This window comes from Babylonia areolata, chromosome 15, assembly GCF_041734735.1.
Source record: "Babylonia areolata isolate BAREFJ2019XMU chromosome 15, ASM4173473v1, whole genome shotgun sequence".
NCBI lineage: Eukaryota > Metazoa > Mollusca > Gastropoda > Neogastropoda > Buccinidae > Babylonia > Babylonia areolata.
In genome coordinates, this window is record NC_134890.1 from 26,531,849 (window position 1) to 26,556,277 (window position 24,429).

At 38.8% G+C, this 24,429-nt stretch overlaps 1 protein-coding gene across 1 annotated transcript in view; it reads right to left on the bottom strand.

The window, feature by feature from the left end:
* Window positions 1–1,384: 1,384 nt before the first annotated feature.
* The window catches only part of LOC143290514 (low-density lipoprotein receptor-related protein 5-like protein), a 46,456-nt gene continuing 23,411 nt past the window's right edge, over window positions 1,385–24,429 (bottom strand). Inside the window, exons 6-8 of the mRNA XM_076600021.1 lie at window positions 6,653–6,815; window positions 5,949–6,061; window positions 1,385–4,433 (exon numbers count right to left, since the gene is read on the bottom strand). Coding sequence (XP_076456136.1) covers window positions 4,348–4,433; window positions 5,949–6,061; window positions 6,653–6,815 — 362 coding nt within the window. The 3' untranslated portion in view covers window positions 1,385–4,347. The remainder of the gene's footprint in view (window positions 4,434–5,948; window positions 6,062–6,652; window positions 6,816–24,429) is intronic.

Below are 24,429 nucleotides of genomic sequence, written 5' to 3' on the forward strand. Positions count from 1 at the left end.
TTGCCCAAGATACACCAGAATAATATGATTGTACAGCGTTCTCATTGCGAATACCGCAACTGATTTATCGCCCTTTAAAAAAGTATGTTCAAATATTAAATTTTAGAACGTCAGTTAAGGAGCCACGATAGTGTAATGAATAAGAAAGTTTCTTCTCACCCGAATACGCGGGGTTCGAATCTGGTTAGGACTTCTTTTTTTTTTTTTTTTACCCGAAGCTTTATAATAACAAATACAGAACACATTTTAACGATTAGATTGTTTTTTTGTTGTTTTTTTAAAGTGTATCACAAGTGAGTCTTGAAGGCCTTGCCTCTCTTGTTTTTATTTATTTTTTATTTTTTTATTTTTTATTTTTTAAATATATTCGAGATGGAATACAAGGCGCGTGCATGTGGGAAAGAAAAAAACAGCATGTCAGAGTGGATGGTAGGTAGAGTGAAGGGTCGGAGTTCGGTGATGGGAATAGGGAGTAGGGGTGATTTTTTTATTTTTTTTTAGAATGTTATGAACAAAATTGTTTAATATTTTTGATAAGAATGGAAGCATGTATTGATATGAAAATGGTGGGTTACTTTTTGAATTTGCTTGCAGCTTATGGTCTTTTTTTTTTTTTTTTTTTTTTTTTTTTTTGCAGTTGATAAGATTATAGGGGTGTGTGTTTTGGGTGAACTCACTGTGCCTGCGGTTTTGAAGAATTTCTAATAATTTGGGGTAGGGGTTGTTTTGTTTTGTTTTTGTTTTTGTTTTTGTTTTTTTGTTGTTTGTTTTCTTTTGTTGTTGTTTTTTTTGTTTTTGTTTTTTTGTTGTTGTTTTTGCGTGTGTTTTTTGTTGTTGTTGTTGTTGTTGGTGTTTTGTTGTTTTTTTTTGTTTTTTTGTTTGTTTGTTTTTTTGGGGGGATGGGGGTGGGGGGTAGATCAACGTTTCTAATTGTATGTGATAAGATCAGAACATATCTTTTTCATGGCATCCATTCATTTTTTCTTTCTTTCTTTCTTTCACAAACTGCCATTGAATAAACTATAATATATAATAATAATTTTATCATAGTGTCTCTTCTTATTTGGAAATAGTGCTTCTTAGTTTTTCTTTAAAATACATATTATGATTTATTTTACTGTGTGATAAATCGCACTGCAAATTTTTGTCACTTTCATGTTTTAATTCAACCTTTTCACTTTGAAGTTAAACATTTGCCATGTTTGTACATAGGCTAGAATGTGGACGTAGAAATTGTGTGGTGTGACTGACAAACCTCTGAATGAACATGCAATTTCAAATCGGATTTATAAATATTATTGGACTGTGTTGCATTGTATTGTATTGTGCTATGGACTATACACAAATTATAACAAAACAAAAACAAAAAAATAAACATGACACAAAAAGCACATACAACTTTAATGTAAACAGAAAATCAATAATGATTACAAAGCATTCCGTATATGTAATAGCTTTATGGGTAAATAAAATCATAATCTGAACACATGCGCACAAAACGGTGTGAAAATAGGCTTTAGAAGCAGAAACGAAAGGTCAGAACCAAAGTACAAACGTACCGTAATTTAGAAAATGGGATAACATTCTAAAGACCACAATAAGACAGAATAAGCAATACAAATTTGCGTAAAAGTAATTTTGTCATGGAGTATCGAGATATTGTCCAATTTTGATATGATTCATAAAGCTAATGAATTTCGTCCAAATTTTTTAACGTATAGTTATACAACTTATGGTATAAAGTACAATCACACGTATAAGCCTCATGAAACAATATAATCACTATATGTATTTCTATTAAAGACAAAAAAGCCAACAACTATGAACAAATAAAATGGACTGATTAAAAAATGATCACTCACTGCTTTTATTTGGTTGGTTATATGAGTTTTAGCAACACCAGCAGTCAGCCCACATTCTGACAGTTGAAGACAGGACAGAACATCAATGAACATGCACGGACTTCGTTTCCGTCAGACAAGCAGCATCACACACGCGGCGTGCTGCTCGTCAGCAGGACTCTGAGCAGAACGAATGAGCACTGACGACAGTGTCGTCTGTCCTGGTTTTCCTGTCACCGTGTCAGCGTGACACAGTCATCTTCTTCTTCTTCTTCTGTGTTCGTGAGCTGCAACTCCCACGTTCACCCGTATGAACACAAGTGGGCTTTTACGTGTATGACCGTTTTTACTCCGCCATGCAGGCAGCCATACTCCGCTTTCCAGGGGTGTATGCTGGGTATGTTCTTGTTTCCATAACCCACCGAACGCTGACATGGATTACAGGATCTTTAATGTGCGTATTTGACCTTCTGCTTGCGTATAAACGCGAAGGGGGTTCAGGCATTAAGCAGGTCTGCACGTTATGTTGACCTGGGAGATCGTAAAAATCTCCGCCCTATACCCACCAGGCGCCGTCGCCGTGATTCGAATCCGGAACCCTCAGATTGAAAGTCCAACGCTTTAACCACTCGGCTATTGCGCCCGTCACAGTCATCATTTCCCGCTATATTCTGGCTCCTTCCGCTCCAGAGCACTTACCAACATACCATGACAAAAATCACCGTTCATCACCACCCCACCTCCCTTATTTCAACTAGACTTGATGTGATATAGACAGAGAGTGAGGAGAGCAGTTTTAGTTCAAATTACCTGTCCTTACTGAGTCTGCGTTTGTCCGTCAGTCTGAACAACAACCCTCCCCCTTGCCGCCCCCATCGCCTCCATCTCAACCGCCCCCCTTTTCGTTCGAATATACAGAAATGTCGATTTCTAATTAATAATAACAATCATTATTATGATAGAAATGATAATCATCCAAATGATAATAATAATATCATTTATTTTCAGTCTAATATCATCATCTTAGATGAACAGACTATAAATAAATAAACGAACGAAAAATGAACAAGAACATCACGCGCATTGTTAGCTCCATTGTACACCTTCTGTCAGCAGTGAAGCAGGGAGAGCAGTGGAGACAGGCTGATAGCTGTCAACAGTCATGGGCACCAGGATGTGTGTGGGGAAGCAGCTGTCAGGAATGTAGTGGAGAACTGGGTGTGTAGCACTCTGTCTCCCAGACAGAGGTGAAAATCCTAAGCCCGTGGAATGGAAATGTTCAGCTGACCATAAAATCAACTGACACTTGCAGAAATGTTGGCATGTGGACTTTGATAAGATCTATTACAATTGCTGGCCCTTTGTATTGCCAAACCGGCTAACAACACTGATTCAGAGCATAAAATTTCCGATCAAGATTACCTTTAAAATGCAGTCAGTTGGCATGCCATAAACCATACTGAACCAGAAAAAAAATGTTTTGAAGTACAAAACGTTTGGCAAAGAAAGCACAGAAACTGGGAGCCTTTCAAAAAGGTAAAAATCTGATTGGTGGACTGAATAAGATAACCATAAAGGACTTACAGTAATACTTGCATCTGTAATGGAATGGAAAAGTTCCACACAATAACTTGACACTGGAGCATAATTCACGAATAGCAATTTCTCAGTGTAGCGTGTTGCAGATAAAATATTTGTCACAACAAAACCTTCATAAGCAAAGCACACGTAAACAAAGAAAACGTCCTTAGCTATGCGTCATTTCATAAGCTCAGTCACATACAAAAATAAACACTATGCTTCCGAACTTTCTGAACTGCATAATGTTGTGAATTAGACACTATAGAAAAACAGGTTTAACGCAAATTACTCTCTTTTCAATCAAAAGCAGTGAAAAGTGGAATACCATAGAACGGACACGTATAATTGTTGGGACACTATATTTTCTGCAAACACTGCTTTTGGTGTCACAAAGAAGTGAAACTGTGCCTAATCACTTACAAATGACCGTGTTTTGGGTGGTTGTTTGTGTGTGTGTGTGTGTGTGTGTGTGTGTGTGTGTGTGTGTGTGTGTGTGTGTGTGTGTGTGTGTGTGTGTTTGTTTTTTTGTTGTTGTTGTTTTTTGTTTTTGTTTTTTGTTGTTGGTTTTTGTTCGTTTGTTTGTTCTGTTTCTTGAGTTCTACACAAGAAATTTAAGGGGTTGTATTCAAATCGGGGAACAATGATAATTATACAAGGGACAATCGACAAACAAATCCACAGCAGAACGTGTCATCCTCACTGAACGTCAATAATAGCCAGACACAAGCAAGCAAAATGCATAAAAAAAATTATAAAAAAACAAAACAAAAAACACCGTCATTGGCCTTTTAAAAAGAAAAAAAAATCCAAAGATAACGCAGAGAACTAAGAAACAAGCCAAAGAAACAGTTCAGCCCACTATTGTAGCACTACATTTCACAGCTCTGCTGGAAAGGGCCACAGTGTCCCCTCCTTCGCCGACGACTCAGTTGATGAGGATGGCGATGAAAACAGCGACAACAGCTGTGGTCCCGGTCCATCCAGCCTTTGTCAGACGGCAGCTTTGGGATCCTTCAGATGGCCGCGGAGTAGTGGTCAAGGAAATAGAAAGAGAAAGAACATTAAAATTAACTTCATAACCTATTAACTCTCTCTCTCTCTCTCTCTCTCTCTCTCTCTCTCTCTCTCTCTCTCTCTCTCTGTCTGTCTGTCTCATGTATGACACATATCAATTATAAACAAAAACTCATGTATAGATTGTCAATATATATACGCCTCTCTCCTCCCCTGTCAGTCTCTATGTCTCTCCATAGTCACTGTCACTATATCTGTCTGTTGTCAGCCTCCCCTGCCTTCTTTACTCTTCCCCTTGTCCATTCTTCCTTCCGCTCTCCACCACGCCCCTACCCTATTGTCCTCGTTGTTATTCATCTATCGCGATATTGTATTGTACATAAGTTCTATGTTTATGTTTGCACATGCTTATGCAATTTTGACGTTGGTGTTGTGAATTGACTCTCGCTTTTTGTTGTTGTTGTTGTTGTTGTTGTTGCTTTGTTGCTTTTTTTCCAATTATTATTTATGCCCAGAGGGCTGGATGTAAACAAGTACTTTGTGCTTACTCCTTTACCCTCGTAAAATAAAATTTCGTTCGTTCGTTCTCTCTTTCTCTCTCTCTCTCTGCCCCTCTCTCTCTCTCTCTGTCTTAATTGCAATCTGAAAGCAGTCGAACAGAAATCTCCAGGCTTTCTTCCTAGAACCACAGCAGCTTCTGGGGATCACACGACACAAGGACTTTCCCAGTCTCCTTGGTCAACATCAGTGCAGACCTGTTCACACTATAAAAAAAAAAATTAAAAAAAAAAACTTTTCCATTTTACCCTACACATGGACAAAATTTCAAATCATGCATATTAATCATTTGTAACCAATCTCAGTGTTCAGAGGTTAAACAAGCAAGAATAATGCGTCGCCCAGGAAAACACAGCACAATTGGCGGGGGATCGTATTTCTGTAAAACGCTGATCCTGTAAACCTGAGAGATTCGACCCACGAACGCAGAAGAATAAAATGGCTTATGTCTACATCCATCACAACAATGACTGGTGCTTATGAGACACAGCAAAACACAAAAGACAACGAGAATGAATGGCAGAGTAAGGCAGATCCAATGGTGGTGTTTTTGTTTTTGTTTTTGTTTGTGTGTGTGTGTGTGTTTGTGGGTTTTTTAAGATCAACCTAAGCTATTCTATTCTTAAACAGTTATGATCTGTCAAAGTTTGGTTGCATTATCGTGCTTTTGTTTTATCTGCCCCTTCTTATTTTTCTCTCTTTGCCTGTCTCTATCAGACAGACAGACAGACAGACAGATACACACACACACACACACACACACACACACACACACACACACACAGAGAGAGAGAGAGAGAGATGAGAAAAACAAAACAAATAAAGTATAGACATGGACTGGGGACTAGAGAAAATATAGACAAACGTTTTAGAAGAAGACGAAAGATGAGCGAGGAGAAAGAGGGGCAGGTATACTACACACAGGAAACAGACAGATGGTAGGTACAGTCTTACCTGAATAAGCGTGAATGTCGTTCAACCGACCTGGGTTCAAAGTCGCAACGACCCTCGCTTCTCTTTTCCCATCAAGCTTCATACGAACCAGCTGGCTTGAATATGTGTAGGTCCTGGTTAAAAATTCCGACAACGTTTTAGTACACAAGTATCATCTCTCTTGCTATCGCCATTATCATCATTATCATCATCATCATCAACAGCAGCAGCAGCAGCAGAAGCAGCAACATGATCTGATAATGACTGAAAGTAGCAGTATGCTTAGTCCTTCCTGTTGACGTGTGGTTGAGGTGATACAGCCATGACAGAGATTCAAGTTAGCATCGAAGAAGTGAAGCATAATTTTATTGTCTCATAAATGAACATGCAGATGGTTTTCATCTTAAAAAGCAATATTAAACATGAAATACGTGTGTATACATAAAAGCAAGCACATATTCAGTTTAAAACATTGTACTCAGTATAATACAGTAAATCCATTTGAAGACACGAGCCATCGAGTCGTAACATTGCATACGTCATACTGCACACTCACCTCGCACACTGCTACACACCATCAGAATGACAGTGCGCGGAAACACACACATACGCATCTACAAGCGCGCGCGCGCATGCACACACACACACACACACACACACACACACACACACACACACACAGTGGTTTTCCCATCATTACCAGCATTGATGTAAGGATCACTTACCCATCCTTTCCCCAGTCAGTGATGTAGAGAGAGTTCTGGTAAAGTGTCAAACCAAAGAAAGTATATCGAGAGGCTGCATGCAGCAAGTCTGTCCGGCCGTGCCCCTCCAGGTCACACGTCTCCACCTTGTCAGTGCCAGAGTCCACCCAGTACAGACGGTTGTCTGCAACAAACAAACAACAGTTTGAGACATCGCTGTGTTTCTGTCTTGATTGACAGCTGCGGGTAGTCTTCAAATTGCATCTTTCCATGCTGATGTTCTTTCTTTGGATTCAAAGATGACCATGGCTTCAAGAATCACATGGAAGATTGGTTGCTGCGGATCCGGGGGTGAATGGTGAGGCCAATGTGGGCCCTGAAGGACCGCCCACATGTGGAACACAAGTCAGTGGGTGCTGTTGTGGCAGTGGATGCTGCTCGGGCCTAGCGCACAGCATGCTTTCGTTGCGCCTCGGTGATGCACCTAGCTTCAGCTGCACGGAACATTCCAGTCTAATTTCACGAAAAAGATACGTAATTTAAAAAGAGCGATCCTTCATCCTTCTGGAAATTGTTAAAAGGCTCTGACAAGGCTAAAAGAGAAATTAATGATAAGATAACTTCTGAAGCATTTTTTAAACATTTTAAAAGTCTAAGTGAGAATGTTGATAGAGAGAAGGAAATCATTACGTCAGTAGATAGTAATGTAAACGATGTTGACAATAGCTTTTTGAATTGTCCCTTTACTATAGAAGAAGTAGGGAAGGTAATATCAGGTTTGAAAAACAATAAAGCATGTGGTACTGATCAGATTATTAATGAGTTCTTAAAGTCGTCTTCTTCAAAAATGATAGGACTGTTTACTAAATTCTTTAATGTAATATTGACCACTGGTAAGGTACCTGATGATTGGACAAAGGGAATACTCAAACCTATATATAAACAAAAAGGTGGTGATTCTGATCCTAACAATAACCGGGGAAATTCTATCCTAAGTTGCTTTTGGAAATTGTTTAGGAGTTTACTTAATGTTCGTTTGACGAATTTCATGGAGCAGAATGGAATTATTGGCAATGAACAAGCCGGTTTTCGAAGTGGCTTCTCTGTAATGGACCATGTGTTCACGTTACACTCCATCTTTGATTTCTTTCTTTTCACGAAAAAAAAAGATTATATTGTGTGTTTTTTATAGATTATGAAAAAAGCTTTTGATTTTATAGATCGTGCACTCTTGTGGCAAAAGATTTTGAAGTCTAATATTAATGGTAGAATCGTAACAGTAATACAAAACATATACGTCAACGCCAAGACTGGTGTTAGACAGGGAGAAAACCTGTCCCCTTTTTTGTTTCCTGTCTTCTTGAATGTTATGAAACATTTCATTAGAAACATCATGGGTGGTATAGAATTACTTAAACCTAATGCTGAGCAAATGCACATGTATGATTTGAGATTGATCAGTTGTTTAATATGTTCTTGTTACTGTATGCTGATGATACGGTTATATAAGCTGAATCTCCTGTATCATTGCAAAATGCGCTTGATGCTATACATTTGTATTATAAACAAAATAATCTTAAGATTGGTGTTTCAAAAACAAAAGTGGTAGTCTTTTCACCAGGGAAGGCAAGGAAAATCACAGAATTTATGTATAATAACTGTAAACTAGAAGTAGCACATGATTTTCAATATCTTGATTTGACTTTTAACTATAACAATAAATTTAAATTGGCACAGAAAAGATTGTTTGATCGAGCCGCAAGAACAATGTTCTCCTTACTTCGAAAATGTAGAAAATTAATGTTACCTTCAGATATGCAAGTTCAGCTGTTTGATAAAATGATAGCACCCGTTATACAGTATGGTTGTGAAGTATGGTGTCCGCAAATGTGTGATCTGGCTGTAAAGTTACAATTACGGTATTATAAAATGTTGCTGAGTGTTGGTAAATCCACCCCCACTTGCATGGTGTTTGGCGAGTTGGGACAACATCCTACTGATCTTCTCGCAAAAAGCTGAATGTTGAATTTTTGGTTTAAATTGATAGATGTTACGAATGCTGATAAATTCTCACGTGTCTTATATCGTTTTATGTTGAAATTGTATAATGATGATGTATACAAAGCACTTTTTCTCCAAACTGTAAAAAAAAAAAAAAAAAAAAAAAAAAAAAAACCATGCAGGACAATCTTGGTTTTAGTTATATTTGGATAAATCACCCAACTAAAACGAATTCTTTAAAAAAAAAAAAAATAAAAAGAAAAGAAAAAAAAAAGACTGCATGATCAGTATATCCAGAACTGGCATGCCGAACTTCATCAGAACTAACGATACATGAACTACAAAATGTTCAAAGAAAGATTTGAATTTGAAAAATACTTAATAATCCTCCCAGAACATTTATCTAAGTATACATCAAGATCGAGAACGCTAAACCATCCGTTGGCTTTAAAGAAAGGACGCATTCATTGTATTGAACGAGTAGTATAAGAGATGGGGGTTCTATATACAACTTTTTTGGGCGTATTAGCTTGTGTTAAGGCCCTCAAGCATAAAAAAAATTTAACCAAAACCTGTGTATGTTGGAGTAATATGACCCTCAAGCATAAAAAAAAATATATAGTTAAAACAAGTTATATGTGTATGGAGAGCCAAATCACAAGATAAAAAAAAAAATGGTTGGATATGTGTATGGAGGGGAGCGAAACGGTCATGGGGGTTCTATATACAACCGACCCCAGCCCAAAACCGCGCAATACCGCCCTCAAGCATAAAAACGAAAAACCGGCTTAAATATGTGTATGGAGAGCCAAATGGTCCTTAAAGAGAGGAGGTTGAGTCAACCGTTCACATAGTTTGCTTTTTTTTGGATGGTTTACCATCTTGAATATCAAATAGATTTTTCTTTAACAACTGAGTTTTGTGTTTCGATTTTATGTCTGTTTTCATTGCATTGAATTTTTCAACTTCAGCCAGAATGAGACTAAATTCTTCATCGCTTATTTTATCATCTTCTAATGCTTTTGAAATAAGATCATTTACAGTGTTCAGTTTTGACTCAGCCAACACGCGAATCTCGTTGTGCTTCATAGCTTGTGACATTATTTTTTTATGAATAAATTTACAAGTTAAACCAACCACACCAAGGAGACCAGCTCCCACTTCTATTCCAATAGCTACGGGAGCAGCGGCGACACTCAACAGTAATCCAACACCCGATGCCCCAAGGGCGATACTAAGAGTTGTCAGCGTTGTATCCGCGGCTGTAGCGATATTTACACCGCGTTTATATTTTTTATAAAATAAAGTTCTTTCATCACGCTCTTTTTCGAGGTTGTTTTTTATATTCGATATCTCTCGTAGGCGAAACTCCATTATTCTATAGTAATCATTTTTTTTTTTTAAATGATGGTAACAGGATGAGGAGAGTAGCGCAGTCTTTTAAGCTGAAGAGGTCCGATGTGAATAAAGTCGAGAGATATTTTATCTAATGATGGACGTTTGATGACACCTTCAAGCGAGAATTCTATAGAGGGATCGGGTTGATCAGATGGGTCAACCACTGGAATTTTGATGGTAATTCTCAAGAGTTTATTTTTAAGATTTCCAGGCCATTTTATCTGCAACCCTTTTAAAACTTCTACAAAATCATCTGGCACCCCACTAAGGAGTATATCTAAAACGACAGTTGACCCCTGAATAGGCGGCTCAAAATCAAACTCTTTAATTAACCGCAGTGTGCCAGTCTTTTTACCTCTCATACCAATAACATATCCAAAGTCGTCGCTGTTAACGACGATTAGATCTTTACGCGTATGATAGGAAGCCAACAGTTTACCACTATTTTGTATTTTTTGTAGAGCGTGATTTCTTCCAATACTAACATAGGGTTGTTTTATTTCAAAATCTAAATCCCAGTTATCCACCGGATAAGGTACCCATGTATCATCGTCGGAAAGAACAAGATGATGTGGTTTGTTCACAACAACACCGTCAACGTTCACGTCTGCAAGTTCGCTGAATTTGTTGACACCACCACCATTACTCGTTATTTCTTTTCTTTTGTACGTTCCTTCAGAAAGTTGGAAGGCGTACAACTGATTTTCTTTTCCCGACACATCAAATCCGTCTGTATCTCCGAGATCAACCAAACCGAGCGTAGTGCAGGGTTTGATATTATGTGTTCCTGGCCCTCCGGGATCAACCATTTTCTAATATTTATAGTATATTCTAAATATTCAAATTGGCGCAACGTAGTCTTCTTAAGGAAATATTTTGAGGAAGACGCAGCTGCATCCACAAACTCATTGTTTCCTGTTTTGTGGTAATACCTTCAAGCGAGAATTCTATATGACTACCCTGCGGTATAACATCATAGGGCATAGCATCATCTTGTTTTTCAATGGTGATTCTCAGGGGTTGATTTGCAAGATTTTTGGGCCATTTAATGTAAAACCCTTGAAAAACTTTTACAAAATCATCAGGCTCTTCACCGAGAATTACATCAAAAATAATACGGAAACGGAAGCCCCACAAACTAGTTAGATCATGAAAATCTATTCCTAATTCAGATTTATCCTTCGAGCGTTTCTTAAGCACATAACACCTCCCCTGGTAGTTTAGTAAATGTACATCCAACGCTCTTAAATCAGCGAACATCCAACCACTGTTTTTTATTCTATAATTATTTTCTTCTTCTTTGGTAATGTAAGGTGATTCAATTTTAAAATCTACCATCCCCTTGTCGAGGGGTTTTAGCTGCCATGTACCGTTTAAACGAACAAGTTGATAGGGCTCATCATTGACAACATCATCCTCACTCACGATATCACCAATTTTTACTTCTTTTCTTTTGTACGTTCCTTCAGAAAGCTGGAATGCGTACAACTTATTTTCTTTTCCCGGCACATCAAATCCCTCTGTATCTCCGAGATCAACCAAACCGAGCGTAGTGCAGGGTTCAACCATATCTTATATGTAATGTAATATTTAAATAATCAATAGAAACGGGATTATGATTTTCATCTACTATAGAAAGTGTTAAACGTGGTAAATCTCCGTGAGAAAGTCTTTTGTACTGGGGTGATGTCAACGTGGTTGTTCGACCACCCCCGCATCTTTCATTTTCTACTGAGATTGATTGTAACAACGTAGAAGGCAATCCGTTATAGAAATTATCGGTGGTATTAATTTGAGAGAGGTGAATGTAAAGTGCTTTATGTATCGCGAGCCGCGGATGCCTGTTTCCTATCACCATTATTCCCGGCGCGATGAGTTTTTGGGGGAACCCCAGAGTATGTGCAAGACGCTCAGAAAGTTCAATCGATTTGGTGCTCTTTATTCTCAGATAGCCACTCGGAGCGTGCAAGTCTAACTCTGCACCGTGGGGGGTGAACACTTCTTTATTCAATTCACACACATTATAATAACCATCTGGGATTATTATCTTACGATCGGTAGTAGTAAAGAAATTGTTTCCGAGCTCATCACTGATATTTTTCCAGTTGGGATAATAAGTTATTTCACGCAGCGCGATTTCTAGTCTTCCACTTTGATTAGATATGCACCGCGGTAATTCGTCTTTTTGAATATCGGTTGTTATTATATACATAGCTATGAATAAGAAAATTTACAGCTTCAATAAGGACGCGTCCTATACAACCGGGTATAAAGAAAAAAGAATAAGTTGTACGCGAGTGATCTACGTGAACAGCGAATATTCTTTTACCGCCAAGTTTCCCGATGTTTTTCAGTCTTATGCGAACCCCACTATGACTGGGGAGATGAATGCAGCCTGGCTTGCGTGGAGAAACAACCCGATAGTGTGGTGGCAGAATCAAATCAATTTTGTGGTATGGTGCGCGACCGCCGGGTGTGGAGTAACGGAAGAACATTTTCAAGCTTCTGATCCGTTTATTCGAGCCGTGTATAGGTTTCATTTTTACTATCAGATTCGGAGGTTATTGGACGAGTTAAAAATCCCGCTACCCACCGACCAAGCATTTAACATGTATTATAATCCGTTTGATAAAACAGTTTATCAGCGTTTGTGTGCCGAATTTGGGCAGAGGGATTGGAGACAGAAAATAGAAAAGCATGGCTTTGGTTTGGGAGAATTTATTCAGGCTGAGACCCCCGGTGGGGCTGCACGACAGGCAATGAGAAACAGAGGAGAGGGACCTGTGTTCTTTAGCCCCCACGATAAAATCAGACATACGGTGGACATCACCCGGGCTTGGACAACATTTATTCCTGATAAGGGGTTGGGTTTTACACATGCGGGGATAGTTCGTCTCAACGATAGCATTCGCACTTATGTGTGGGCTCTAATAGGGTCACAAGCGCAAACGCGCACGAGTATAACAACAAAAGGAACTGGATTTGATGCGCAAAAACAATTTTTAGCCAATGTTGAAGATGCGATTAATGCCCCCGAAAACCTACAAACGGCGATAAAAAAATACCAGGACGTTCTCCAGTACGCGAGATCCGAAGTAAACTTTGCATTTGGTGTTGGCCTTTATATGGCCCCATCTGATATGGCATTGAGGGTTGGTACACACATTAATTATAATAATAAAATTGTCATTGCGACAGAAGAACAGAATATTGGTGTTAATGATGGATTAAACGAACTACCACACATTGTACCACCTACCCAAAGTGTTCCACCTACCCAAAGTGTTCCACCTACTCAACATCCAAGTGTTCCACCTACTCAACATCCAAGTGTTCCACCAACTGCATACTATTTTGTTGCCCCATCAGGAAAAGCTCTTCAATGGTCTAGAGGTCACTGGGCTCTTGTGCCACCTTCTGATGCAGACTTGGCAATGCTTGATGCGAGTAATACGGTGCTCGATTATAAATCACACAAGCCTTTGACAACACCGAGGACAGGAGCGGGTGAAACGAGAGTTTTGTTAGGCATTCGCGGGTGGTTCACTCTTACCTATAGAAATAAAAAATTAATACAAACATCTCGACCAGGATTTGCAATAGCTACCGGTGCTGGTAATAGACCCTTTCTGTATGGTGCAGGTTCTTCGGATAACAAATTTAAACTCAAACCAGCGAAAGTATCGTACGAAGAAGAGCCAACAACTCACAAAGACTATAAAGTCGCTCTTACTTTAGGATTGATAGGTGGTATTTACTTTCTCTTCTTTAAATAATCAAACAGGAGGAGGCCAGCACCGAGCACGAGTGCCCACAGGTTGTTGGCTAACCACCCAACCGCTTTACCCAACGTGCTTAATAACCACGAAACAATAGCCCCAATGACTCCTGGGAGGGCATCAATCGCCTTTAAACCTAATTTTTTAAGTAATTCTCCCAAATCTTTAAGTCTTTTTCTTATCCAGTTGTCATCTTTTTTACCCGGCGGCGTGCCCCCTCCACCCGTGACGGCCAAAACGATAGTGCTGATAATCATACCAAAGGCAGTAAGAATGGAAACGATAGTAATGCCTTGTTCTCTAAAAAGCGTTCGAATACGTTCCGCTAGTGTTGTGTCCTCCTCAAGAATTCTGTGTATCGTTTCACGCATTCTGCTGATTTGAGATCGCAGCGCTTCTTTGTGTGTTGATATCGCTTCTAGCCGTGCAGCACGCTCGATGTTTAGATCGTCTAATTGTAAACGCAAGGGTTTGATTTCGCTTTCATCTTTATCAGCTAGTTCCGCAGACTGAATTCTTATTTTTAAAGTTGACATTTCTTCATCCAGGTGAGAGAGTTTTGAGAGGTTGTCAGAAAGATTACCACGCTGTCTTTGCATGGCTTTGTCTAAACCTTTGAGTTCACGAATATAACCACCCAGTTCATCGGTGAGGGGAGGATCATCTATAGTTTTAAGTACTTCATCAATTGTATTTGGCGAGAAATCATCCATCTCAATTTCTTCGCCCAGTTTGGTTTCAACCTTTTGGAGAGCCGCGACCGTTTGGGGTTTCCTCCTCCAGTCTACAAAACCAAGTTCCTCGCGAATAATATTTGCTCCACCAGGTTTTCCCGCTAGTGTTGAAAGTGCTAGGGGTTGTTTCGTGCGGACGTTAATGATATTAAAATCTGGATTATTTTTTAATCGTAGTGTACCTCTACTATCAAGTTCAAAATTGGTATAATTTCGCCCAACATCAGGCTGTTGTCCAAATGCATCATAGTAATCATCAACCGCGCTCTTTAATAATTCTGTTTGCAAGAAACCAGATTCTATTATTCCACCTTCTGCGAACCCTTCCGCCATCTCACCACCTTCCGCCATATTAAACTTATAATATAAAGTTATATCATTATATCTATATAAAACCAAAAAAAATGAGTGGAAGAAAGCTTAATCCAATGAGAAGTTTGCGGGAGCCGCGGGGGATAAAGGGCGTGCGGCAGACTGTCGTGATTACTAACAATCCGTCAACTATCGATCAGAATCAACAACTTCTTGTACGCTTTCCTAATTTAGGTGTTGATGATGTGATCGTTCCGGGGAGTGTTCGGCTAGCATTCAAAATTTCTTTGACTTCTACCACAGATGTGAACAGAACACTCGTTGATAATATTGGTAGAGCCATAGTACGTAAAACAACCATTCGCATTTCCGGTAATGAAATCATGAGCGTTGAAGATAGTGATGTATTTTATACTTATGGAGATCTTTGGCGAACTCGACAAGAACGAAGAAACGCCGTTTATCAAGGTATTGACTTAACTACACACCGTAATGTGACACGATTGCGTATTAACGCGGATAATGGAGATGACACTATCGCTAGAGATGCCGCCATTGCGGAGGCTTATGGTAATCGATTTTGTATTCCGCTTGATTTCGAATTGCTAGAATCTCATGCACCATTTTATCAGAGTGCTCTCGGCGATCGCCTGGAGTATGAACTTACCTTTAACGCTTATAGCAAGGTTATCCGCAGCACAGACCCGGATGCATCCTATACGATAGAAGGGATTAGTCTCGAGTTTGAGAAAGTCACACAACCCGAACTTGCGAGACAGATAGCCGGTTATTATTCAGGTAGGCTCGCTATTTTATTTGATAGAATACTACGACATCGTAAAATTCCTCTGGACAAATCTGACACACTCTGGAATATTAATCTCAACGTGCCGGCAAAAAGTATGAAGGGTGTACTGCTGTTGTTTGATGAGTATTACAATCCTAAGATCGATAAGGTTGAAGTGACGATCGAAGGTGTGCCCAATCAACTGTTTAGTCAAGGTATGCGTTCCTATCAACAATGGGATGAAATCAGAAAGTTTTTCGGAACGCAAAAACGCGACCCCGAAGTAGACAAAGTGGTAAAAGATTTAGAACTAGCGGATGTCACAATCGGTGAATATTTCACGAATAATTATGCTCTTTGGTTGGATATGCGCACCACAGATGATAATTCTCTTCACGGGAGTGGACGTCGTATCGAAAATGCATCTGAAGGCATTACGATTCAGATTCAGAAAAAAGCTGAAACGGCAGAACCGCTAAATGCGTATGTATTTGTAATTATGGATGGACAATTAAATATAGAAGATGGAAGATTTGTCGAGGCTGTTTACTAAAGAAGCACATTCCGCAATTATTTGCGGGCAAACTGGGTGTGGTAAGACCGAATTTATTTTAGATTTATTACAAACGACATATCGTGGTGTGTTCGAGAATATTGTAATTCTATGCCCTACTCTCGAATATAATAAAGCCTATCGATCCCGAGTGTGGGTAAGAAAGGACCGCGGGGTATACACCGTTAATCCCGGTGATAAACTTCACGAATGGCTTGGGCTGTTTTTTGAAATATTTGCCGGGGAGCCAACGTTGTACATCATCGATGACTGTAGTGACTTAAAGGCTCTTACTCAAAAGAAGCAAATGTTGAGTAAACTCGCATTTTCTGGAAGACACGCGAAACAGTCTGTGTGGGTGTTGACTCAGAAATACAACTCGGTTCTTACTGACCTTCGCGAACAAACAAAATGGGTGGCTTTATTTCACTGTAAGGATAGGGACTCGTTTGATGAGTGTTTAAGAGAAAACGATGTCATTCCAACACAAAATGAACGTAAAGAGGTTAGGAAATCATTGGCAAATACCAAACACTCCAAGTTGATATTAAAAACTGATCAACCAGTTGCATATAAAATTTGCTAGTAATAATCAACAGCTGTTTAACAATGCTTAACAGTTCCTTAGCACTGGTTAGCAATTTCTTAACACTGGTTAGCAATTTCTTAACACTTTTAGTCGTTGGATTTGTAGTTTTTTATTATTTTAAACTTAAAAGGAGATATATAGAATATAAGAAGAAGATGGACCAATTACTATCCGAGGATCCCAAACGCGACAGGCTTATGGCGGTGGTCTCAGCCGGTGGAGCAAAAGAATATTTAGGGAAAGAGTTTAGTGTTGATAAAATCGAAGCGATGAAAGATCCGGATATAGACAAGCTTTATACGAGATACGAAGCGAGTTTAGGATCGATGATTACAAAATCACTCGGTAATACAATTATACAACTGTATACCAGAGCAGTTTGTATGTATCTCCCAATTGATGACCAAACAAAATTAAATAGTGATCTCGAGCAAGATCCATTCCTGGGACATGCGCTTAACAGTTTTACTTGCGAACTATATCACAGATTTGGCATGTTCTTAGCTCCGCTCACCACAGCTGTAACTACTGTTAAACATTGTCAATTTAATAAATATAATGGAGGAAGTAACGAAACCGAAGAATCAGAAGAAAGTTGAAGCGGGTCGAAAAGGTGCTGCTGCTAGAAAAGCAAAACATGAAGAACTTCTCGAAAAACTTCGAAAAGCGAAAGATGAACAACAACAAGAACCATCATCATCGAGGAGACCAGATCACGTTTTTATCAATCCCTTGTACATTGCTGCTGCGATGATAATAGGTTGTGGTGTTTACATATATTTTAATCGGTCGAAAAAACCACCACCACCACCTGTGGTAACAAAACCCAACCCATTTATCATGTATTGAACATTAATTTGTACACTATTTATAAACAACAATGGCAACGCCAAATATAAACGGTAAAGAAATTGCAAACACTGTATACCACGCGGTTGTGGTCAGCGCATTGGCCGCTGGTTACTCGAGATTGACAAAATTAATATTTACGAAAGCCCCGACACCTAGACTGGCTTTCAACCTCGAAGATATCGGGATGGTCACTTTGGATATAGCCCTCGCTATGGCTACGAAGGATATGTTGGAAAAACAAGGTATTCTCCCACATGATATTTTGAAGTAATAATAATATCATCATTATAGTATGGCATCAGTAGCGTTACTCGTTGGTGGGGCAGTAGTAAACGCTTTAGCATTTACCGGAAGTAATTTTTTATTTAGTAAACTGGGGTCTTCAGACGCGTTAGAAGAACAGAAACGACACAACAAAGCGCAAGAACAACTTCAGGCAGCGACCGCAGAATGGCAGAAAGAGAGGATTCAACGTTTAGATTATATCAATGAAAAACTAAGACAACAACAACATGCTGTGAACACGTTTAAGGATGTGGATATGGCTATGCAAGAATATTATAAAGTGATGGGGGAGCCACTACCCCCTCTTTCTCAAAAACCCCAACTTTCAGATTTTTATACACCCTCAGAGGGACAAAAAGATCGAGAATACGTATTTATTATCATGACCATGGTCATTTTTGGTTTTGCGATTTCAAAATATTAAACATTTACTTTCTTAAATAAAATGGAAAAGATCTATTACAGCCCAAGCGGTTATTGGAAGGGTTATTCGGCGATTAAAAAACTCGCGAAAGCAGCCAAGGTGTCTGATGATGAGGCTAGAAAATGGCTACAAAAACAAGCTATATGGCAAATTTATCTACCCCCTCCAAAGTATATTCCGAGAGCAAAATTTGATATTACTATCCCAAATGAGGTTCATCAGGCTGACCTTTTATTTTTACCCTATGACAGAATCAGGCGTAAGACGTATAAGTATGCGCTGACTGTCGTTGATGTTGCGAGTCGATATAAAGAAGCTGAACCCCTAACAACGAAAGACAGCGTCGAAGTGGCGGCCGCTTTTTTACGTATTTATGACCGTAGCCCTTTGAAGTTGCCCAAACTTCTTCAGGTAGATCCTGGCCGAGAGTTCATGGGTGCTGTGAACAAAATTTTTTAAAAAGTAAGGCGTGGAAAGACACACAGAAGCCAGGCTATTGTAGAAAGATTTAATCGTACGCTGGCAGAACGATTGTTTAGTCATCAATATGTGGCTGAAATGAAATCGCCGAATCGATCAACAGAATGGGTCACTAGATTACCGGCTGTTGTGGCTGCATTGAATAATGAGGTGACGAGACTTATAGGTAAGAAACCGTCAGTCGCAATAAAGGCCAAATCGGTAGAAGCCGAATCCTCTGCACCGACTAAAGATGATAAAGGAGAGTTACCGCCTGATGCGCAAGTTCGGTACTTGTATGAGCCCGGTGAGCTCGAGGGTGGAGCTCGCAAACGAGCAACGGATCCCGTTTGGTCTCTTAAAGTTTATAATATTAAGCGTATGATGCCCGGCGATCCTATTCTTTATTATTTACAAAATGGTCCATCCAGAGGGTTTGTACACGAAGAGCTTATGGTCGTTCCTCACGATACAGAAATACCATAGTGCCCGTAGGCGTAAGATGTAATACCATCATCTAGCCAATAGCGTTTGGAATCGTACGGTGAGAGTGATGTCTTCATTTGCTTGATCGTGTACATCTTGTGCTTATACGATCTGAACGTTCTCATACTATTAGTAATTGAACAGATCGATCAATACACTCCTTATACATATCGGGTTCAATTTCATCTTTCACCACACATTTTTTTATGCCCTTGGCTTTCTTGATAACTGATCCATCATCCGCTACAACCGAATACATCTTTGAGCGCAAGCCGCAGAATTGTCGGATCGGTTTACATCCGAGCTCACTTTTCATGTATCCTGGCACTTTCTCTATCGATTTATCATACAATGGATGATCTTTTGGAAAATTACTGCGGTCATGTACATTATCATCCATACCAGCGATAAAATCCTCGCATTCTACGTGGAGAATGAATGAATCGGTATCAGTATATAACAACCTGCATCCATATTTTTTCTTGTAGTGGTTGTAATACAAATCATACATGAGATACTTGGATAGGTCGAGAATGGCCATCCCGATATAGATAGGTTTATTGAGCACAAGCTTATTTTTTTTGTAGTGAATCGCTAGAAGTTTCTCGTTGATGATCATATGATCGACATAAGCCGGTTTGTTTATTAGTTTGCGTGCCTTGTCCTCTTCATCTAACTTGAATAATTTGATATTCGTTCTCATTCTGATATTTTCCATAGTTTTACCAAATACCGAGTTGTTCATTAATTTATACAGATCTTTATCGGCATCGTTAGTAGCGGCTTGTCTCAGTTTGGTGTTCATCAATATATAGGGCGCCATCCAGGGACTTTGATTAAACTTTAACACTTTTGTGATTTTAGTTACTTTCATGCCAAGTTGCGTGTATAGTTTGAGATTTCTATAGTGAACGACATAACCAACCTTATTCCATAGATTCGGAACTAATTTTCTCGTTTCCTTTCTGCGCATCTCGAGTTTTTCACGAAGGCGTCGTTGATAGGGTGAGAGGTTTTCGAGTTTTATTTCTATTTTCTCAGGAGCTAGGGGATAATCGTTATGTTCGTCGTGTAATTCCTCAGGGTACTCGATATTACACTCCACAATATATCCCGTCTCATCATCGTCGGGGTGATTTAGAATCTTTTCGAGATTAGCATCGTTATCCCAGATAAATCCACCCGTGGGTAAAGCTTGTAACATCGCCCAACCATACAAGTTGTTCGCGTCGAGATACATGATATACGAATCCGTTTTTTCAGGCCTGTAATCTTTCATATACTTGTTATTAGCCTCCGCGTATCTTCTTACAGTCATACTGATTCCACCGCGTATTCCCGCCTCTATCATGTTATATTGTTCGATATCCGTCAACAGTTCGAGTTCTATTCCCGTACTCTTGAGTAAAGCATCCCAAGACATTCCGGGAAGCGTGTAATAATGAACAGGATCGAGATTATGAGTTCGCAAACACGTATTTCTAAAATTCTGGAACACATCGGCAAGTAACAGCACATCAGTGACTAAGTACAGATCGTTATAATCACCTAGATTCTTACATTTAAACTTCTTCCACACATTCTTGGCATGCTCGTGGTCACTTTCTGATATATCCGTGTTGTTAAGTTTACTAAAGAAATGACTTTTCTTTGGTAGTTTCGTATCTTCGTATTTACTCCAATCGGTAATATATTCGTACGGAAAGACTCCTTTTCTCGTAACGAGCTTGAACTCCTCCTCATCTGTGAAATGTTTGCGCGTTAAAAACTTCTTATCATCCGGAAGGTTCTTCGCAAGCTGGTCGAGACTCGAACTCAAGAATGCGAAACTATCTAAAAACTTCAACCTTCCCCAACTGAATGTGATGTACTTCTCTTTATTATTCGCGATACACGTAATTCTACCACCACCTTTGTTCGCGAGCTCCGAAATGATCGCGTGAGAGTCGTAACCTTTGAGGTTGTGAAATAATATCGACAACACAAATTCGTCGGGTTTTATTCTCAATTTAAGATTACACGATGCATGCGCGGCACCTCTATAGTTCCCTGTGATATGGTCATGATCTCTTACTTTATCATTTGCGGGTAGTTCCCCTCTACATATCCAACAAACTCGTTCGTTTTCAAACGATTTGTTATCTTTTTTGGTCATCTTTATTGGAACTGGTTTTTTCAATTCCTTGACAGTATGATAATATATTATTCGAAGTTTATCGAGAAAATGACTGACCGCATTCTCACCACGAAATAGTTGCGGTTTGTACGCCCTTCCATCAGACCTAACATGCACAAACCCGTATGACGAGATGATGTGTTCGCTTTCTTTGATGGTCTTATTCGAATCGGAATCGTCTTTTATTTCTTTACAAATCGCCTCAAAATCAGCATATATCACATCACTAACTTGCATTTGTTTTTGAAAATTGGTAAATTTGATCATTTTTGTCTTCTCTGATGGCATCTCAACACGAGAATAGTTCTTGTGGTTGATCTGCGCGCATCGCTTAATATGTTCTTCTAAAAGTTCTGATGATGTTGTACCTGTCAAGCAATACTCACAAAAGTACATTGCTGCTTTGTGTTTGTTTGTATTACTCAGTAGTCTGTTAAAATTCTTAATATAAGTATAATGTTGTCCACCATTTTCATTTTCTATAATAAGAAGTTTAATACGCTCCATGTTGGTGGGTTGTTTTGATATTCTTGCACGTTCAATCGTTTTATTTTTTAAATAGTATACATTAATAGCAATATTATTTTGAGTCTCAATCCTTGTAATTTGTTTTATTGGTGTAGGAAAGTCAATATTTTCAAAATTAAACCCATCATCAGAAGGATAGGAATAAGTTAAATTAGAATTCGCTTTTGCTGGAAACTTGTGTGCACGTAAACAATGTCTTATACATTGATCATCTTTATTTTTAATATTAATCACAGCTCTTTTATTTTTTAACCACTGTGGTGATTCAATAAAGGATCCTGGAGATGTAATAGAAACTCTATTCACCCATAAACTAAAGATTCTTTTAATGAACCATCCTGAACCTTCATTTGTAAAATTTTCTATTTTTAACAAAATCTGTTTTATTTGTTTTTCAATATCTTGATCATCAACAACATCAATAATACTTTGATATTCCGATCGAAATACAGCTACAGTAGTATCATCATTTTTAATTTGACCAAACTCCACCGTTAAAACAATATTTTGTTTGGTCAGTGGAATAGCTCTTTGGCTAATAGTGTCCACTTTACTCATCATAAACGAAAGCGGATCTATTTCATTTGGAAGAGCTGCAAGTTTATAATTTTTAATAATACTACCAAACTCCTCCGTGGATTCAGCTTTATGTTGTAGTTTACGTATATTTTTAATAAGTTCATCTTTTTTCATTCTACTAAAACCACGAATTTTGAGCTTTCGTGCAATATCTTTAAGCGTAGCATTGGTCTCCCCCTCCAAAGCATCAAACCCCAGTGCTTTAATCAACTCAGTTTTATTCATAGATTCATGATTAGGAATCTCTTTTCTTGAAGCGAGATCACGGTAATATTTTTCAGAATACCGTTGCACCATTTTTCTCTCTATATATACTATTATATTTTTTTTCTCTAATAGGATTTTTTTTTACAAGTTGATCAATCTCTGAATCCAATGATTACTCCACCAAAGGGTGGAATATACCCTCTTGAATAAGTTTCAAAAGGGTCAATTTCATCATCATCATCATCAGAAATATAACCCTCAGAGTCGCTTGAATGTTCTCCACAATCGGGTATAGGATCAATCTTTTTCTCCATGGGAGGAGGCTTCTCTTTTTTATGCTTACATTTACAACAAATAACATACTTCGTACGTACATAAAGGTTGCATTTTATACAAAGTACTGGAAGTGACATTCCTTTTCTATGACATTTAATATGATCTTTACAATAGAGCCCCATGCAAGCTCGACCGCATACTCTATTTGTTTTAACTTGGGGGTACTCACAAATGTTACGCGGAAAAGGCATTATTTTTTCTATATATACAATATAATCTTTTCTCTAATAGGGTGATCACAATCTTCGCGCGCGCGGGAAGCAGGCTGTGCGCGGGACCACTCCCACTACACACGCCGTGCGGTCGCTAGCACACACGGGGAACGGGGCGACCGTTTCGCTCTCCATACACATAACTGATTTTAACTAGATTTTTTTTCGTTTTTATGCTTGAGGGCGGTATTGCGCGGTTTTGGGCTGGGGTCGGTTGTATATAGAACCCCCATGACCGTTTCGCTCCCCTCCATACACATATCCAACCATTTTTTTTTTTTATCTTGTGATTTGGCTGTCCATACACATATAACTTGTTTTAACTATATATTTTTTTTTATGCTTGAGGGTCATATTACTCCAACATACACAGGTTTTGGTTAAATTTTTTTTATGCTTGAGGGCCTTAACACAAGCTAATACGCCCAAAAAAGTTGTATATAGAACCCCCATCTCTTATACTACTGAACGAAATGAAAGACTGTGTACTGAATGTAATTTGAATGATCTTGCTGATGAGTTCCATTACATATTTCGATGTTCTTTTTTCAGCCATCATAGAAAACATTTGTTAAAGCCATATCATAACAGAAACTCGAAAAAAAGCTTTAACTCTCTCCATACGAACGGCGAAAGAGACGACGTTAACAGCGTTTCACCCCAATTACCATCATCAAAATATTGCAAGCGGAAGGCTCTTATACTGCAGACGTGAATGTTGACAAAGAATACCACAATTCTGACGACGGAAGCTAAAGGTTGGGTCATTCAGACCCTCACTGGACATCCGAGGGGTCTGTGTAGAGGAGAAGAGAGGACTGGCCGTACTGAGTGGATTAAAGTTCTTGCAATTGTTTACGACAAAAAAGAAATCATCTTTATTGAAACTGTCTAAATTTATAAATATCATCATGCAAACTTTCTGAAATATTGCCATTCCACTCGGCTAGATTTCTATACACTCTCGGGTAGTTATTGTTTCTGCAATTTGCGTTATGTGAAATCACATGCTCTGTGTTCAAATAATACTGTAAACATTATTTCATTCACTTAATTACAAGTCCGTCATGTTCTGTGTAACGTTGCCACATACATTGTCGC